Source organism: Tympanuchus pallidicinctus, unplaced genomic scaffold (assembly GCF_026119805.1).
Source record: "Tympanuchus pallidicinctus isolate F22 unplaced genomic scaffold, pur_lepc_1.0 scaffold16, whole genome shotgun sequence".
Lineage (NCBI taxonomy): Eukaryota > Metazoa > Chordata > Aves > Galliformes > Phasianidae > Tympanuchus > Tympanuchus pallidicinctus.
The window spans coordinates 31,673,821-31,693,258 of record NW_026294679.1 but is presented as its reverse complement, the minus strand read 5'-3'; the positions used below and the strand labels follow the sequence as shown (position 1 = coordinate 31,693,258).

At 37.6% G+C, this 19,438-nt stretch overlaps 1 protein-coding gene across 3 annotated transcripts in view; it reads left to right on the top strand.

Annotated features, from left to right (window-relative positions):
- Positions 1 to 19,438, top strand: part of RET (ret proto-oncogene) — a 93,984-nt gene that overhangs the window by 56,477 nt on the left and 18,069 nt on the right. For all 3 annotated transcript variants that reach the window (XM_052677561.1, XM_052677560.1, XM_052677563.1), the window contains 10 exons: positions 1,495 to 1,788; positions 2,260 to 2,501; positions 4,427 to 4,628; positions 5,064 to 5,263; positions 10,562 to 10,820; positions 11,534 to 11,659; positions 12,057 to 12,167; positions 15,581 to 15,700; positions 17,298 to 17,554; positions 18,748 to 18,895. In XM_052677561.1, the coding sequence (XP_052533521.1) occupies positions 1,495 to 1,788; positions 2,260 to 2,501; positions 4,427 to 4,628; positions 5,064 to 5,263; positions 10,562 to 10,820; positions 11,534 to 11,659; positions 12,057 to 12,167; positions 15,581 to 15,700; positions 17,298 to 17,554; positions 18,748 to 18,895 (1,959 nt within the window). The remainder of the gene's footprint in view (positions 1 to 1,494; positions 1,789 to 2,259; positions 2,502 to 4,426; positions 4,629 to 5,063; positions 5,264 to 10,561; positions 10,821 to 11,533; positions 11,660 to 12,056; positions 12,168 to 15,580; positions 15,701 to 17,297; positions 17,555 to 18,747; positions 18,896 to 19,438) is intronic.

Sequence of the window (19,438 nt, the reverse complement as noted above, 5' to 3'; positions counted from 1 at the left end):
GGAAATTTCTGTTCTTAGAGTATCTTCAGATCATGAGATTTGTCCATCTGCATAAGCACTGAATTTGGGAAAAAAAAACAAACACCCAACACCTACTATTTTAAAATGAAGAACCAGACCCAACAAAACCTGCAGCAGATTCAAGGAGATGCATGCTGAAGCAAATGTTAATCTGAGACAGATTCAATTACTCTCACTATGACATTAAGATTTGCAGTTTATTCATCTACTGATGCAAACTGAGCCAATTGCGCAGTGTCAATATTGGATGCTTTGTGACTACACAGATGCAGTTAGATTACTTCAAACTCTCACATAAACAGGCCTCAAACTCTGGCAATGTGGATTCATACGGATTTGCAAGTAACACCAGCGGTTCTTGGAAGAAGCGGTTGTGTACCTCTCTCAAAGAGATTTGGCTTTGTTAAGGAAGCTTACTTTTCAGCTACTGAAATGAGTTATCTCCATCAATAAAGTGGTCTTGGTGATTTTGATCCATGAGGAAATTATCATTTGATGATGGAGAAGGAAATGAATGAGATGCTAATGGCATACTGCTGTGATCAGTTGCAAAAATGCTGCTGTTGGTGAGCCTGTAGTAAGTGATGAGTTGGAGAGCCATATATCAGCACTACAGCACTACTCTTTGACTGAGGTGCCTTGATGTTTAAATGTTCAATTTCAGGCACTTACTGCTTCATGTGTTTACTGCTTAGTATCTCATCCTTATTCTCTGCATTTTTGATGCTCATAAATATCAGATTCCCATTTCTAACTGGGCAAGGGAAGAGCAGCTATCCACGACTTGAAAGTCTTGGGGCTTCTTGTTTTTTTCATATCGCAGTGACCTATGGAGCCTTTCCAAGTGAATTAGATCTGTCACAGAGATGCTATCATTTTGTCTGTAGTCAAATGCTGCTAATCAAAATAATTGAGTCTTGAGGGTGTATTAGCAGATGCCACAAGTTGATTTAAATGTCTCTGTTATCTTTTGGCCGGCTCTTTATATTTCAGAATGATGAAGCAGATTGTGCTCCAAACAATTTAGCCCACACCTTCAACTGGTAAACTGTCACAACGCTGTGATTTTAATGACAAAAGTTTTGGGTCTATTTGTTACTACTTTGTTCTCTTTCTCCCCACTGCAACCCTACTATGCTCTAGTCCCTTAAAACTACAACAACAAAAAACAGTCAAAAAGCTGATTCCTAGCAGTGACTTGTATATGCTAGTGTCTTGCATGCAAAACATTGGTATCATTTAGTGAGGTTCTGTAACTTAAAACTTGTGGTATGATACCTATGAGTTTTTAGCTTTCTGGGATTTCTAGGTTTAAGATTTAAGGTCTTCCAACCAGCAAATGATATATTCAAGAATTGTTGTTATCTAACAGAACTATGCAGGTGTTTGTGAAATAATGAACTAGAGCACAAAAGTGTATGAGAAATAGATTGTTTTCCATAAAACATTTTGTCTGGTGTGTTCTTTCTGAAGCTGTAGGAAACTGGATGCCATTATCAAAGGTGATGCTGTATGTCTTCCTCTCGTCCCACCCTTTCCAAGAGAAGGAATGTGACTCTGCTACTCGTACCACAGTTGTCCTCTCTTTGATCAATGCTACTGCACCGGCTTGCAGTTCAATGACAGCAAGGCAGCTTTGCTTCACAGAAATGGATCTCTCATTTCACATCAAGGAGAATAAACCTCCTGGTACATTTCATCAGCTCCAGCTACCCTCAGTTCATCATCTGTGTCAGAATCTCAGCATTACCTACAAACTGTTGGCAGGTAAAACTGGAACTGATTCACTTGGGACCCAGAAATAGATGTAAACAACTGCACTGTTAAGATCTCTTCTGTAGTAGATCCTCTAGATTGATTGTCTGAAGGAAATTCCGTTTCAAATGTGATCCGAGCCTGAATATTTTGCCTTTGAATTATACAGAAAGGACGGGAAGGAGGACTGTCTCCTTCCTAAGGGAAAGATGGGTTTTAGAAGTTTGTACCTGGGAAGAGAAGATTGTGGATATTCTGAGCTTTAAATTGTGCTTCATCTAGACAGCAGGAACTTCCACGTTTTCTGCCTACCCTAATACAGCTCCACAACTTGTTTTTCTATTTCACTTCCTGGTCTGCCTTTTGTTAGGCGGTCCTGATGTGTAAATGGAGTTACTGCAAAAGAATATTAAAGAAGAAAAGTATCAGAATTCTGTAATGGGCAGTGATTGTCCCTATTTACATTGTGGCCATGTTTTCCAGCCGAAGGCCTGCCTTTTCGGTACAATGAGAACAGCACCGGTGTGAGTGTAACACAGCGCCTAGATCGAGAGGAGAGAGAGAGATACGAGCTGATCGCCAAATGCACCGTGAGAGAAGGCTTCAGGGAAATGGAGGTTGAGGTGCCCTTCCTCATCAATGTGTTAGATGAAGATGACTCTCCTCCCTTCCTTCCCAACGGCACTGACACTGCAGATGCTGTCGTGGAGTTCAACAGAAAAGAGGTAATGTTCTCCTTTATTTGGTCCCTGAAATCAGGAGCGCAGTGATTGTAGGCAGGGTCACTAACATCAAGGATGTTGGTTTAATGCCCTCCTCCTATTTATTCTTAACTGTGCCAAGGTGATCGTTCATGAGGTCTGAACCCCTGAATGTCTTCCTGAGTGCCTCCTGCACATGTATACCCATTGCTTCAGTAGAGAAGTGTACAAGTGGGCTCTTTGGCTCTTCCTACCTAATTGGGCAGTGGTATATATAAGAAACTTCTTTATGGGCCTAAATGATGCATATTTCATGAGAGGATTTTTAATCCATAACGGCAGCCTTGTTTTGCAGTCAGATTTCCATTCAGAGTATGTTTTGCTCATAGTTAAGTTTGAAAGAGAAAAGAATGATTTTAGGAGTTTGCTGCCACCTCCAGACTAGAACAAGCACTTACAAGATGCCCATGAATGTATGACGTTTGTCCGGTCATAAAGCAACTCCTGTTTGCTTTTGAGAACTTTAAGATTTGTGAGTATCACTTCTCTCTGGATGAGAAAAAGGGAAATTATCATTAAACTGTTTTAGAAAGTAGTATAGTATCTCTGAAATTATATGCCCAAAAAGTGTTCAGAATATACTTTTCACTGTCAATTTGCAGTGGAAAAAAAACATTATATTCAGAAACTTTCAATGTTTTCTATTAATTAAATAAGCCTTGAGCAACAGAATTGCTAATAAAAGTATTAAAAGCTATGTGGATTTGATGTCCAGGTAGAAAATACAATCTAGCAGATTAAACAGAAGACAGACAACTAATGCCATTTCTGTCATTTCAGGTACTAAGTTTGATGAGTGTGACTTTATTTCCTTGTCTTTTAATTGCATGTATTATTTGTCTGCTCTGTAAGTAGTACTGTAGAATGACATTGATTAAATATTAAATTAAATATGACATACTATTCTTGAAATTTATTTATAAACACAGATGTATATGTGAACTCACTTCCTACCTCAAATGTTTGGCATATAATAATAATATAATAATATATATTATTATATATATATTATAAAAATAATAAATTGTATTTTAGATGCAGACTAAAATAATTATATGGCAGTGTATTTTTCACCATTACCTTGGTGTCTGCTGTCTTTCCTTTGAGCCATCTAACACTTTCTTACCTCTACGTGAGCAGTTAAGGATTCTCTGGGACTGATGTCTATAGCACATGTTCTCATCAATTTTATTGCCACATGCTTATAAGACTAGGAGCGGTGAAGTACTGGAGTTGATGCACAAGCCAGAGCCCTTGCATTACCTGATACTCTCTCCCTCTCTAGCTGTAATGATCAAAGCAAAATCTAGTTGAAAAGAAGATTGCCAAGGTGTCACTTACAGTTATTTGTTTGTTGGTTGTGTTTGTGCCTTTTTTTTTTTTTTTTTTCCAGGAAGGTTGCCATTCTCTGCATCCTAAAATATTTGTTTGGAAAGATCTTTCATTAGTTAATTTAAAAAAAAAAAAAAAAAAAAAGAGCAAATGGATTGAGTACTCCTAGTTGCACAAGCTGGAAACAGTGCATCTTGAAGCTTGAATTAGTGCTCCTCACTAATTCACCCTAAAGCCTATCTTTGAACTGGATTAAGTGGAGATTGCTGTATCAAAAAAACTAACACTGAGACCAGATATGGTGTCCCTCCTTGAGCTCTGGAAGTAGCTATGAATACTAACCTGCTGTAATAAAATGTTTCTATGTATTTCCTGGAAGAAGAACGACATAAAAGTTAGAAATAGTGGTATCCTGAAGCTTAAAATGGATTTGAATGTAAGAATGAACCTGAGTGAAAGTTGTAAGGTTTTATATGACCAATTTTAATCTCCTAAATGTATGTCAAAGGAAGAAAACTTCAAGATCATTCAGCATGTCATTTCTGATTTCCTTCCAGGGAACTGTCCTTGCAACGCTAACTGTGTATGATGCAGACACCACACCCATTTATCCCCTTGAAAGCAGCAGAAAGAAATACACAGGAACAATAATTACTGACGATCCATGGATAAATGAAACATTTCGGGTGGAGCACATTTTTGAAGAAATCCACTTTAGCCCAAATGGCAGCCAAGTGAGGGGAACTCAACATGAATACAGTAAGATCTCTTTCTTTGAATAAAAAAGTTACTTGACAACTGCTATTTTAACTCTTCCAAGCATTTTGTAAATATTAAGCCAAAGAAAGCTGAGGGATTTTAAGTTAAGCAAAACAGCGAGCTTTAAACCTGTGCTGAAAAAAAATGATGCATCTCTGTGATAGAGAAAATATAGGACAAAGTTCATAGTACAGAGAAGCAAGAGGTTGTGATCATAGGCTTTTCAGCAGGGTCTGAAGGGAAGATCACCTCATCATACCTCTTCAAACCTCTTGAGTAGCACAGAGCATAAATCCATAGTAGCATATTTCTACCTGCTTTTGTTTCCTATTAGCAATAGCTTTGATGTTTTTAATTTGGGGAAGGAAGTACAATATCAAAAAACACATTCTGAAATAATGTGAGTCTGTAACAGACTGATCTTTTCTCTTGCAGAACTGGTACTGAATAAAAGTATTTCAGTCACAGAGCATCGTTCCTTCCAGTTGGATGTTTTGGTGAACGACACAGAATTTAATGGCCCAGAAAGATCAGTGATGCTTCATTTCAATGTCTCCATACTTCCTGTCAGCATTCAGTTTCCAAACACAACTTATCGCTTCACAGTAAACCGAAATGCTCAACGTTTTGCACAAGTAAGATCTGAGTTAATTATACCTCCACTCTGTTAGAAACCGAGCCAGTATATAGAGCACGGGAGTGAAATGTAGGTAATCTAAATTCTGTTTCTTGATTCTGACTCTAATTCATATGCACATGAAGTTTAGCTGTCTATGTTTCAAGGTACAGTCAGAAATTGCATATGAGATACGAAATACGAGTATTTCAAAACTGCTTCTTGTTTCTTTCTCATTGATTTGGCTACACTGGCATAATCGTAGCTATTTCACTCCTAATTGTTTATTTTTAGCAATTACATGCTCATTCCTATCTCCCTCTGTGGAACGCTTGAGCTTATTTCTACTTCTTTTTTTTCTTTTTTTCCTTATGTAAAGCTTTCAGGAATTCTTCCCTAGTTGGCACATAAATGTGTTCTCCCAATGGCATGTGGTTAAAGCATTGACTGTAGCTATTTTAAGTAGAATCAATGAAAAATGTGACATCAGTATGGCTGCTGCTGGATATTGACATGGTGGATATCGGGTAGACTGGACCATAGCTCTTGCATGGCATAATAGCAGAATAGAAACTATCTGTGGAAACATTAATAAGCAGAAATAGAAGTGTGTATTATATTCAGGGGAACTTGCAACCATTACTGGCTTATGCAGAAATAACTGGAAAAATATCAACAGCAAAAAAATGTTTGCCTTACCTATTGGAGCCCCAGCTCTACATTTTCCAGTATGTTAATATCTTTTCTCTCCATAATGGGTAGTTCATAATTAATGTGTTTCCTAATTTAACCCTCAATTTAGTTTAATCACCACCATTGCTATTAATATTGCCTTCCAGAAACACCTTCTAACAAGTTGACATTAATCATGAGAAAATTGCAATGTAATTGCTGTGGAACATGTACATTAATAAGGAAGCAGTTCAATACAGGTAGTGTTATGAAAGTGATTATTAAAAACATCAATGAGGAGCCATTTTGGGGGAGCTGCTGAAAAGCACCTCTCATAACTAAATAAAGCTATAATGCTTCTAGTGTGTTTGCACAGAGAGAAGGACTGAAACTAAAATATGATCATCCCAAGTGCAGAGAAAACCAGTTCATTAGGAGTCTTCTAAGGAAGAATTCAGTTTTATTCATCTTTAAGACTGTGACTGGTTGTGAAAAGAAAGGAAAGCTGAGTATAATTCATGTTTTGTATATTTAATCTGATGGAATGCATTAGGATCTAATAGCTTTGGAGAGACCAATGAAAATGTTGTTGCTTGGTCATGGGGCATTTTATCCCTAGACTGCACAGCACAGCCTAAAAGAAAAGATTCCAAGTGCGTTCACATAGCAGGCTTCTTAGGAAAATGACTGCTATAGGGTATTTAGTGATTCCTTCCTTACTGCAACTTTAAACTCCGTGGTCTGTTAGCAGCTTGAGAGCATATTCTGTGCTTTTTGAACTGTCACAATACTTCTACTGTTAAATTTGGGATATTTTTGGTAGCACTTGATTGTGAATGATTTATTCTCAGTAGTGTCCAAAGATATTGCCTAGAGACGGCATGAAATCAGTGGTTTTCATCCTAGAAGAAATAACTATGAAGATGCTTAAGGTAGTCATAGTCTAACCCTTAGCATCTAAAAATGCTAGGACGTATTTCCATCTATGTTTCAATATGACTGTAACTGTAAAAAGTGGGGAAACCTATTAGGTTAGCATCAATCCATAAAAATAAATTGATTTCTTGTTTTTGTGTGCAATCAGACATTATGTACATGTAGAGGTTTACAATATTATTAAGAATTACTGAATTCATTCTCTATCGTCCAAACTAAATTTGGTTAAACCATCTGTATCTGCGCATGCTCTGAATTGTCTGATGTGTGCATTTAAAGTCTGATAGTATATAGTTTGTTAGTTCCAGAATGGCATAACTAAAACAAATGAGCATTGGAAAGCTATAATTTTTTGGGTTTTCTTGGTATAGTCATACATTTGAAAAAGAATGTTAGGGTTTCTGGGAGCAATAGCACATTTCAGTAATGGTGCAGTTTCACTGGGTGGCAGTAGTAGCAGGGAAAAATCATTCATCACATGAACTCCAAGTCTGTGGGAAGAGATCTCTTTTCGTGTTGCCTAAATGTAAATTCATAAAGAGGTTTTGTTCTGATTCTAGACCATCAAAATTCAAAACACATCCTGGCTCTGGAGATGATTTATCTGATCAGCTAAACTATCTTCTACGTATTTCTGAGACCATATTTGAACTTCCAGTGTGGTCAGGTTTGGAGCACGAGTCAACATAAGCAGTTTAGTCCCCAGCACTTCACATTATTCAAGTTGTCTGCATAATTAGCCACGATGTGCCAGAGCAATGAGGAAAAGTACTGAACCAAATCAATATGAAGGCTGAACTGTCTCCTGCCCTAAGGAAAACACAAGAGCGTGAAGAAATGATTAACTGCTGGGCTGATGCCATTTGTCTATCTGAGCAGCTAAATGAATTGAATAACAGAAGCATGGCCTGATGGTACTGGCTTGCCTACTGGCATTTAACTTATCAAAGAACTTAAAGCCCTATTGACATTTACTGAGATAAATGATGAATAATATAGGTGAGATTTTTAAAGAGCTTATATGTCGAAATGTCCCTGGAATTCAGTGAGGAGGAACATTATCATTATCCAGACTTTATTAAATTCTGAAGCTCAAAAGATGGATTTTTCTGTTCCTATTTCTGCTAATGATATTTCTGCTATTTTTGCTATAATTTTGCTATATTTCTGCTATAATTAACTATTGGGTGTCTTACAAAATGCGTCTTTGTAGATACCTCCACTGTATTTTAATGGTAGCCCTGATTATCAGGCTATTTTCTACCCTCCTCATAAAAAAGATGAGTTGTCTGTGTCTACTTTCTTTCTATGGGATGAAGCCCTGCTGCATTTGGGATCCAGAACCTGCAAGGCAGAGCAAGGTTATAAGCTTGAGCTTTCCCTAATAGAACAAGATGGCAAGAAGGCTAAAGCCCATATTTGGCATAGAAAATTGTTGACTAGGGTATTTTTTGCTTCTCCTGAAGTGAAAGAAAGAAAGCAATACTGGTCTGTGCTCTACAGTAAGGACATTCTGCTCTTCGGTACCCCCATCTTTATGTGGTCTCTGATCAAAAGAGGGTGCCTGTACAAAGAAATGGTGACAGATAGCAAGAAAAGACAGTTTTAGTGTGTTCAATATAAGGATTAATACCATGGTACATCACTACTGCATCACGAAAGCATCACAGCAGCAGTTGAAATACATATTGCCAATTGCAATGCAACATCAAAACTAAGATGATGTGGTCCTGGATGGGTCCTGTCTAGACGCTGTGTCTAGACAAATTTTATGAACAGCTTCAGTCTTGTCTTTTTCTTTCTGCCAGTCCCAGCATGATGTAGGGAGGAGACAGCATGGAAGCGAACTACCAGAAACGGCCCAGCTTGTGATTCCTTTAATAGTCTTTGTGTGCTACCGCCACTGCCACTAAAGAGAAAAAACAAAACCAAACACATGGTGCCAAGTGACCAGTCAGTAGTATGAATGGGAACATGACATTAAATAGGACTGTTCTATGACAGTTATCCTTCTAGGATTACAAGAGCATCCTCTCTGACTTTAAATAGTCCAGTTTCATAGGAAAATGTATTAGTAAAAAAAAAAGAAATAGTTTTTTACATTCTTTAATAGCAATACTAAAGCCAAGATGTAGACATAAGCTTTTTTACCAGCTGTAGTGGTACTTGAAAACATATCTTAACCAAAGCCTTTGAAAAGAATTCATCACAAAGTCCTCTTAAATAATACCCCATCCTTCGCATTGTGGTTTTTCCTGCAAGGAAAGCTGATTTGTCCGGATCTGATCCGAATCCCACTGTAGTAAATGGAAAAACCAAAGTGAGCTGGACCGGAGACAGGGTTTTACATTCCATTGCTTCTTAGATGAATTGTTTGGGACTGAAGACTGCTTTAGCATACATATTCTGGCAGGCAGAAAATCGAATATGGCAAATCCACATATTTTCATTTTTAGATGAATATGTTTAAAAAAATTCAAAGGGGAAACAGTGAGGTTCTTCTTCCTTTTAAGGCTTTCATAAAACTCTGCTGGCCAGAAACTTTTGACTGTAGTATTACAAAACCTGGACATTAGCATTTTCTATTTCTGTCTTATTTGAGAAGACTCTCAGCTTTGTTCACACTGAAGCATTTGCTTTCTCAAGGAAATATGAGCTTTTCTCACAGATCAGCCTGGGGCAGAACAGGGACTGAACCCAGACTTTCCTAAATCACAAGGTTATGTTATCACTGAACACTGCCTACCACCAGCAGCAGGCACCAAATGTCATTAAGTCTCTTGGCCAAGGCTTTTGTTTTGCTACACAAAAGACAATGGGTAATCCTTTACCCCTCTTTCTTACTGAGAATGAATCACTTTTGAAGGACTTGAATAAATTGCATTTGAAGGATTAGCTCAGTAGATGAGGTGTTCAGTGCTGTTTCACACAGTATTCTTTTGGAGACTCTTGCTGCTCATGGCTTGGACGGGTGTACTTCTTGGCCTGAATCAGGAATAAATGGCCAATAGGACTAGGGAAGTGATTTTACTTTTCTCTACAGCATTGACGAGACTGCACCTCAAGTGCTGCGTTCAGTTTTGGGCCCCTCAGTACAAGCTGCTGCTCAAGCAAGTGCAGGGATGAGCAGTGAAGCTGGTGAAGAGTTCTAGGAGACAAGACTTAACAGGGAGTGACTGGGGGAACTGGGGCTGTTTAGTCTGGAGGAGGCTGAGGAGAGATGTCAAGTCTCTTTAGAACTGCTTGAAAGACTGCTGAGAAGTTGTTAGTCTCTGTTCTCAGGTGTTAAACTACTGGATGCAATGAAACCTAGGTTGCACTAGAGAAAGTTTAGATTGGCCATCAAAAAGAAGGGAGGGTGGTTAAACAGGCTGCCCAGGGAAGTGGTGGAGTCCCCATCTCTGGAGGTATTTAAGAGATGTGTGGAGGCAGCACTAAGGAAGATGTTTTACTGAGAGGATTCAGTATGTCAAGTTTACTGTTGGACTTGATGAACTTGGTGGTCTTTTCCCCAAAATAGATGATTCTGTGATTCAGGTACTGCATTGATTTTAAAATATCAAAACATATAAAAACAAATTAAATGCTGAACTGCACACGGTGAAGTATTCTTCATTTTCTTTTAGGGATTTTTGTAAAGCACAGAATATTTTTGATGTTTGGATTTGTTTCTGTTGTCTATGACTACTTTGTTGCTGTTTGAGCCTAGATAGGAAAAATCTGCATCGAAAACTGTATGAAATTCCGTGGTGTGAACATCACCTACAAGTTGCTGTCCCCCAATGTAAGCTGCTATGCTGTTGGCATACTTCAAGGCCGAGAAGATAAATATGGAAGCATTTATGTGAATGATTCCTCTGTGCTGCTTAGACCCGAATGCAAAGAAATACAATACACTGTTCAAGCTACAGACAAGCAGAGCAGGAAACACACCAAAACCCTCCTCACTGTTGTATTAGAAGGAACTGGTAAGTACCTGAGCAACAAGATAAAAATGGCAAAATTTGTTTTTATTAGGTGTTCTGATTCAGACCCAACCGCAACAGATATTTGTCCAATAACTAGTGCATGTAAAGTGGTGTATCGTATGTGATTCCTAATGCTCATCATCGTATGAAGACACAATTCTCTGATCTAACTGGATTTATTTGTCTCTCCCTACTTTCCCCTACCATTTTGATTTATATATTTTTAAATTTAAGGTTAAGGGAGTTAAGGGAGAGGGAAAAAAAGGCCTGCAGAGAACTTCTTGTGAGAACCTTGTGCTGTCTTGAAATCACACATTAGAAAGCATTGCTCTTGGGCTGCTGCTTATTATTCCCCAGTATAAAACATTTTCACTTAGATGAAAGTTTTTCATGAAGCTTTAAGCACTTACAGTCCCCATTTTCCTGTAACCAAGGTGCATATTTTTACTGTCTTGGGCACTGACTGTGTGCCATCAAGCAATGACCATGCTATCATGATCTTACTGTTTAATTTCATAAAAGAGTAACTCCTGGATTTTTAAGTGTTACATGAACTAATTGATCAGATCAGTGTTCACTCTCTCCTCTCTTTCCTCATCTTTCCTTTCTTCCTATCTGCCCCGAAGAAAGGAATTTCCCTTATGATTTGATCTAACTTGCTTGTGTATTCATTTTCCTTGTACTGATTTGACAGCAAGCCCTCTTCCCAACAGTTTTTAAAAAAGAAGAGGACTGCCCTGACTCTTGTGCTATGAGTAAGCACCTTGCTGAATGTGAAGAGTGTGGTGGCCTGGGAGCGCTAACAGGAAGATGCCAGTGGAGACAGGGGAGTGGAAAAGGTTTGTATCTCTTGTATGAAGTCAAGTTCTTCTTTAGCTGTAACTGTGCTTTTGACTTCCATGGATATAAACTGATTTATTCTGGATGGACAACATGACATAGTGAGCTACCCAGAAGCTGTGGTTAAAATAAACAAGCAAACGAAAATCCCCCATAAAACATAATACCCAAATGGAACATTCATTCTTTGTAGGAAGGAAAACGATGTTCGTTTGGAATGGTCCTTGCTGTTCTTTCTAGTGGATTGAACATGATACTTGTAACACAAGGTGCTAGACTACAGATTGGATTTGTATCAGTTTAACTGGAATGGACAATTTAAAGCTCTGCAACCATCAGTGAATTTGGAAGATGTGTTTGTAGTGTTTATGCAGTTGTCTGTTTTTCTGTTAATAGGAATCACCACAAACTATTCCACATGCACCCCAAGTATCAAGACTTGTCCAGATGGCACCTGTGATATCGTGGAGAGCAAAGATCCAGCTATTTGCCCCCAGGATTGCACAAGTATGGAAATGCTTTACGCTTGGCTTTTCTGTGTCACAATTCACTGTTCATTAAGTTCTGCTTTCTTAACATCAGATACTTTTACATGCTGCGCATATTTATTTCTGCATTATTATATCTGTATATGAATCATACAACAGTGTCAAGTTTATGGGGACTCATTTTGTTATTTTGAAGCCAGTCAGCTAACACTTTTTGGCTGTCAGAGCAAGGTTGGGTTTCTTTCTCATCACTCTGCTCCCCTCTTAATTTGCTCCCCTCTTAATTTGCAAGTAGTGGTTTTTTCAGTGGAGGTATTTACTTGAATAAATACTAATATTATGCAAGTTAACGCCATATTTCCAAACTTTGGCACACAGAAATAAAAATCCTGCCTATTTGCACTACCATTTAAATAAGTAGAAATAAATTCCAGTTTAAAACCAGATGTGCTCTGAAAGGGTCACTTTCAGAAATGCACTTGGCCTTATTTGACTAGAAACCATCAAAATTATTCCCTCTCTATTTGAAGGTACGTGCAGAGGTTCACATGAACAGCATTTGGGAAGGGAGAATTGAAATGTTTTTTTTTCAGTGCATCTGTCTTCATTTCACGTACTCTCATTGCTGCCCATAGCTTCACGTTCTCAAGTCACCCTGAAGATACGAAGGCTAGCAAAACAATTTACTGTATTGCAATTTAAATCTATTACGAGATGATTGCTTTTAATTGGATCTTTTTATACAGGATCTGGTATCTAATTGATGGATAAAGACATAGCTATCTTAATGGTTCTTGGCTATGGAATTGTACGCTCTAAATTTACATTTTAAAAAGAAGCCTTTGAGGAACTGATGTTTTATCATAGTCTAGAACCTAAGTTACTCAATGAAAATCAATTAATAATCAGCTTGGTCTTTCTCACATGAAAAAAAAAAGGTGATTGTGTATTTTAAATTACTTTTATCACGTTATTACATTAGAGTGCATAAAACCCAATCTTTAATGTGGCAGAAATGGTTGAAGTGAATGCAAGTAATTAATCATCTGAAAAGAATTACTTTTTTTTTTTTTTTTTTTTTGTAATAACAGAAATCAATTGTCATTCTAAAAGTGGAAATATCTGTGCCAGGGTCTGTAGTGCTAAGACAGACAGTATGCAATATTTATAGCATCAAATGCTTTGCTTGACAGAAGCCTGAAAGAAATACTGGCTTATTGGATAAAAGAAGCAGGCAAGTAAGGGAAGCTTTCAAGATGTTGTATATGCTTCTTTAATGTCTGAATTGGAAAATTTTATATGGGATTTGGTACAATTCAGAACCTGGGATGGTGCCCAAAGCCAAAATACTTACAGAGGAAGAAATGAGAGTGTTTTGGGAGCTCAGAGGTACAGGAATGCCATTATATCAGCTTTTACTGGCAGAGAACATTTCTTTGGAAATGGTAAGTAATAAATAGAAAAGCCCCTGATGCATTAAGATCAAGGATATTCTTTAAGTACATGCAGTTGCTAAAATACTTGTTTTTATAATTCATCTGACATTATAATGGCTATGTGCTTGATTCCCAACGTTGCTTTTTCACACACTCTAACGCTATGAATATTACATTCGGGGCACTCAGCTGAAACAGCCAGAACTGTGCCCATCAAATAAAGGCAACCTAACTAAATTCTGAACAACACACTTCCTTGCTGTAACTGTGTCAGGGGCAGCTGCACGAAACAGCTTATCTTTGTAGGTTTCTCTGAACTTTGGCTTTTTGATACTGGAAGAAAATAACGTCTTTTGGCTTCTACCTTCCTTTGTTTTCAGCAGCAATCTGTTTCTGCCTTTGGTTGTGTCTGACAACTAGTATTCTCACTTTTTGAATTTCTGGAGTTTCTACATGGCTTGGGATAGAATTACTGTTTTTCCTTTTTCCAAATGGTCATGAAGCAGGGAAAGTTCTTTCCCACCACAGAGCAGTGGAAACAACTGATGATTTGAAACAGGAGTAAGTAAAATACTACTCAATTCAAAATAACACTGATAATTCTTGGAATTTCCCTACCAGCACTGAATTGGTGAAAAACACATTTATGGCTCACTGGAATACATGTAGGAAGCTCCATGTTTTCACTGTGGGTCGAAACGTTCATTCTTTCCCTGCTGCGTTAAAACAAAAAAAAAATGTCTTCAAATCCCTTGCTCAAAACAGTTTGGATAGGACCTGCTCATCCTCTGCTTCCCCCTTTTTCCAGGTCCTCTGATTTTCTGAGGCTAATAGAAACTTCATTTCATTATCATAATAAATGAAGTTGACTGGTGAGGGCATAAGCTGGAATTTTTGGGAACACCACAGTGCTCCGTACAACAAGTTTTGTGACTCAGCAGTGACTCAGTCATACCCCAAATTAGCACACTGTGCTGGGTATAATTTAGTAGGTGTGCCCTTCTTGGAAAGATGACCAAAATCTGTCTGTTTTGCTTGGATACAAGTTGTTGTTTTCACATTAGATAAGGAAGGATGTTTGCTTCCCTTTCGGCAAAAATATCTTCCTCCTTGATTTCTGTTAAACATTAAAAAAAATATAAAAGAAAGAGTCATTCATTCTGATATCAAATTAGGTGGGCAGGAGGAAAATGTTTTGGAATAATACAACTACTGAATATATCTTATTCAGCTTTCGAATCCCTTTATGGTTTAGATGATCTTTCTGAATGACAGCGTTTTACAGACGTAACTAGGTATTGTTATCTCCATTTGATAACGGAACAAGCAACATGCAGAACAGTGTGCTGACTGTCCCAAAGTCAGGTGAAATTGGCATCAGAACCAGGAACAAAACTCAAAGCTGTAGACTGCTGACTAAACTTTACCACTGGGCTGTGCAGCAACTCGGGCATGAAAAAATACCTGAGATCGTGGTAGAGATAAACTGAAATAAATAGGCTAGAGAAAATATTTTAGGGAGAATTCGGAAATGTAAAAGACATTTCTGATACAGAACTGTGATGCTTTATGAAGAAATGAAGTCTGAACAGCCATGAAACGATCATTTGAGGTGGAAGTTTGGCACGAAATAATGAGATTATACATTATGTTTTATGGTGTATGTGAAATTAGGAATGTATTTCAACTATACAGTGCAAACATAATTATTTTATCATACAAACATTTTAATCCAGAGTCTTCCATAATGGGAATAACAGCTTATCAGGTGAGATTCGAGCAGCCCAATATCCTTTCATTTCAGGACCTGAGAAATTTCAGCATTTTTGATCTACTCAAATGCTCAAAAATCCCTGTCGTTATCACTGCCCTGTGCTGCATTGTCAGTTTACAGATACATACTAGGATGAATCTGTGGAAAACCTTGAGCTATTTTTAAAAATTATTTATTTTTAATTTAATGTCATGTGAGAATCTTGTTTCTGTCTTTGGTTAGATGGAAATATTATTGGTGGTCATGGGAAAGGCACTGGAAATCTTGGAATTAAGTCAGGACATGGGATTTGTTACTGCTTCCCGAGACAGAACTGTTACTGTGAGAAAGATGATATCAAGGGTAAGTCGTCACCTGCTCTTGCCCATATGATTCTTTCCTTCTTTTTTTTTTATCTCCAATTGGTATATATGCAACAGTCTAAACTTCTGGACTTATTAATAAGCATTAGTATATCTGGTTCTTTATAATACCCTATTGAGCAATATTGTTATTCAGAAACTGGTAGTATAAAATCCATTCAGAAGTGGCACTTTGACTTCCGCATGGAGACCGAAAACCTCCAGAGGGGGGAGGTTACTTCAGAGCTTCACTAAAGATTCTTTTTTTATCCATAAAGAACAGGTTGGCCATCTTTTGCTCTCCAGCAGTATTTGCATTTCAGTAAGACTCACCTGGTATTTGCAAAGACACCTAGGAAAATTAGAATAATGACTTCTATTACTCTCAAGTAATTCCAGCCTCCTAATCGCTTCTGAAAATCTCAGCTTCAAAATGTCAGATAGCCAACACCCATTGTGTGAGGAGGAGGAGTGGATCACTTAAACATCATCCTTTGTTTAAATGTAAAAGCTCTTTATGGTTCCTCAGAACAGATTAATGAGGATTAAATGCTGTTATTTTAAAATTGGTTTTATTATTGCAAATTATTTTATGTTTCTTATTAGCATTTATGTAACTAAACTAGAAAGAATATGCCTCAATAAATAAATTTTCTATAGGCATTAAAATAAAACAGGAAGCATAAATCTTGGGGCCTTATCTTCCCTTCCCAGTTTTATTTATTCCCTTCCCAGTTGCAGAAAATGATTTGCTGTTCCCAGTAGTTTTAGAGGTACAGCTTGCAGACAACATTACTAAGTTATCTGCATCTGAGGTCAGAGTCTCCTGGTGAAAAGCAATGTAAGGATGGCATGCTGCATCTCTCAGTTCCTGCGTGAAACAACTCCGTAGGAGCGATGTTTAGGGCACTTAGGCTTAAAGAAATCCTACCTGCAAAGAAAGACAAAAGTGCTTCTGGAAAAGATCAAGTGCATGTGGAGGAAATGATGCATATTGCATATAAACTTGCAGCATAAGCGTATTTTCACAAAAAATATTTTGTGAAATACAAAGCAGAAATATTCAGTCTCCTTCTTTAAAGTCTGGAAAGATGAAGATAAGTATTTTCTTATGTCCAACAAATCACATAATAATGAATTAAAATTCACATTTGAAGGTGATCTTATTTCATTGAATTGTTCTAACGTAAACTATTGTCCTCAAGCAAAATCCAGTCACGTGCCTACAGGCATCTGAGTACAGTCAGAAGATCAGTATATGGCAGGCTGTGTCTGACTGTTAAGAAGAGTCTTAACAATTGCTGCATCTACAAAGACAAGGAACATGGGATCAAGCTAGCTATCCTGACGTTTTACACAAACAGTTAAGCATTGAATTCCCTACTGGTATCCAAAGTAATAATAATAATAATTAAAAAAATGATAGGTGCAATGGGTATATTTTCAAACTTCTTTGAGAAAAGCCTATCAGATTTTCCTTCAACTTTTAAAATGATTTTGAGTTCTTTTTCTGTTGTACCTGTGCGTGCCACTTCATCTGCCAAATTGAAACTTGGAAACAGCAAGCAAAGTTCTAACACATTGTTCTTGGTCCACAGAGCAATTTTGTGATGAAGTGTGCAAGACTGTGATAGCAGGGGCAGTGCTGTTGTCCTTCATCATCTCTGTGCTGCTTTCTTCCTATTTCATCCATCGCTACCACAAGAATTCTCCAAAACCACCTATTGCCTCTGCAGAAATGACATTCCGGCGCCCAGCCCAATCGTATCCCATCAGTTATTCTTCTACTAATGTCCGTCGGCCTTCTTTAGACTCCATGGAGAACCAGGTGTCAGTAGACACCTTTAAGATACCGGTAAGCCAGATTTCATTTTACACCCGTATCTGTCTTGTCCACAAAGAAGGGTGCTTATATGTGCAGAAATGGAAATGCAGTCTGCTAAGAGAAACATCGAACTTAGATAACTAAAACAGAGGTGATGAGCACGTGAATGGAACTGAAGGTGGTAATTGAATAAACCATGTAATTTACTGCAGAAGGAAAGTACAGCCCCGTTTTTGTTATGTGCTGTTATAACGTATCGTTAGTTACAACTTGAGCCACTTTTTGAAATAAATGTAATCTGACATTATTAAAGTAATATAATTGTTTATATTGTTACATTTAACATAACATTGTTAAAATAATAATCTAAATGTAAGCTAGTGATCAGTGGGTTTGTAATCTCTGTGATGAGCACAGTGTCACAGCAAGGATAAAACTAGGGAGAAAAAAGAAAAAAGGTTGAGATCTGATTTTGATTATCTTATATTCATATATACCTATATTCTGTAGGTATCAATTAGCATGGGTATCTTACCCACACTTTAAGAATCTTTGTCCAGTCAAACTGTCATATCTTTACTCTGGCTTCTTCTGTGTTGGTAAATCACTTTCAGCTGGTGCATTTTCACGTACTAATGCAGCAGAGAAACACTGCCATATTATATGATATGTGAAAACGTCAGATCTGTTTGGAGGTTTGTGCTGAGGTCTTCACAGCCTTTGTACTCTGTTTGCTGTCTAATCTGGTGCGTATATCTGTCACCATTTTGCAAATTTAAAGCTCAGTAATACTCATTTCCTAAGAGGAGGACTGTTGTGTCTAACTAACTTTATTCTGCCTTATTCTGCAAGTAAAATTGATTAACTTCTCTCTGAAGTGTACGATCACTTATTCAAAGTTATTCTGAAAGCAAGCATTTATTCGTCATCACTTTGTTTTGTTTGTAACCACTTTCAAGCCTTTTAAATATAATCTATTGTCCACAGGCTTTTTGAAGGATGTAATTTCAAGATAATGGTAAAACATTTGCAAAATGCTTAGAGGTTCAGAAGTTTACAGAGCAACGCACTCATTAAATAACAAAGACCAAACCAAAATTGTACACCAAAGCACACCTACTCCTGAAGAAACGTTTCCTGTTGAACATTCCAGTGTCCCTAGTCGCTCCTGTTTTGATCCATTCTTATATCCATTCTTATAGCGTTCCTTTTCTTTCCTGCAGGAAGATCCAAAGTGGGAATTCCCTCGGAAGAACCTGGTTCTAGGCAAGACTCTTGGAGAAGGAGAATTTGGAAAGGTTGTCAAGGCGACAGCTTTCAGGCTCAAGGGGAGAGCTGGCTATACTACTGTGGCAGTGAAAATGCTAAAAGGTACTTTCCCCCCTGCTTCTGAAACTAATGGAAAATTGTTGCAGCCTCCGCATTGATTTTAAAATGGGCTACTATGAGAGTAAAGGGTCAGCTACAAACAACTAATGCTATAGCCTCCATTTCTTCCAGAAGATGTTTATTCTGACAGATTTCTGACTTTAGGGGATCTAGCATCACACTGATCCAAATAAGTCATATCCACAATCAGTTTTAATTCATGATATTCAAGGGCTCTCTGTCTTAACGGAGCAAATGCATTTAATTTTGTTTTGCATTACTAGAAATATTGCAAGGGTTTGCTAATGCTTTCTGATTTTCTTTTTACCTCTATGTAGTTTTCTTTAGCAGAGTTTTCAAAATACATCACATTACAATCCTGGCAAGAGAAATAATAGTCCTATTAAGTTACTTACTTTTCTATTTGAGAATTCTGTCTACTTTCTGATCTACTTTTCCTCTACTAGGTGAATCTCCATACCCAGATTTAATAGCCTAGTGCTTTCTTTGATGTCTTCATAAAGCTTTAAAGTTTGGAAAAAATGT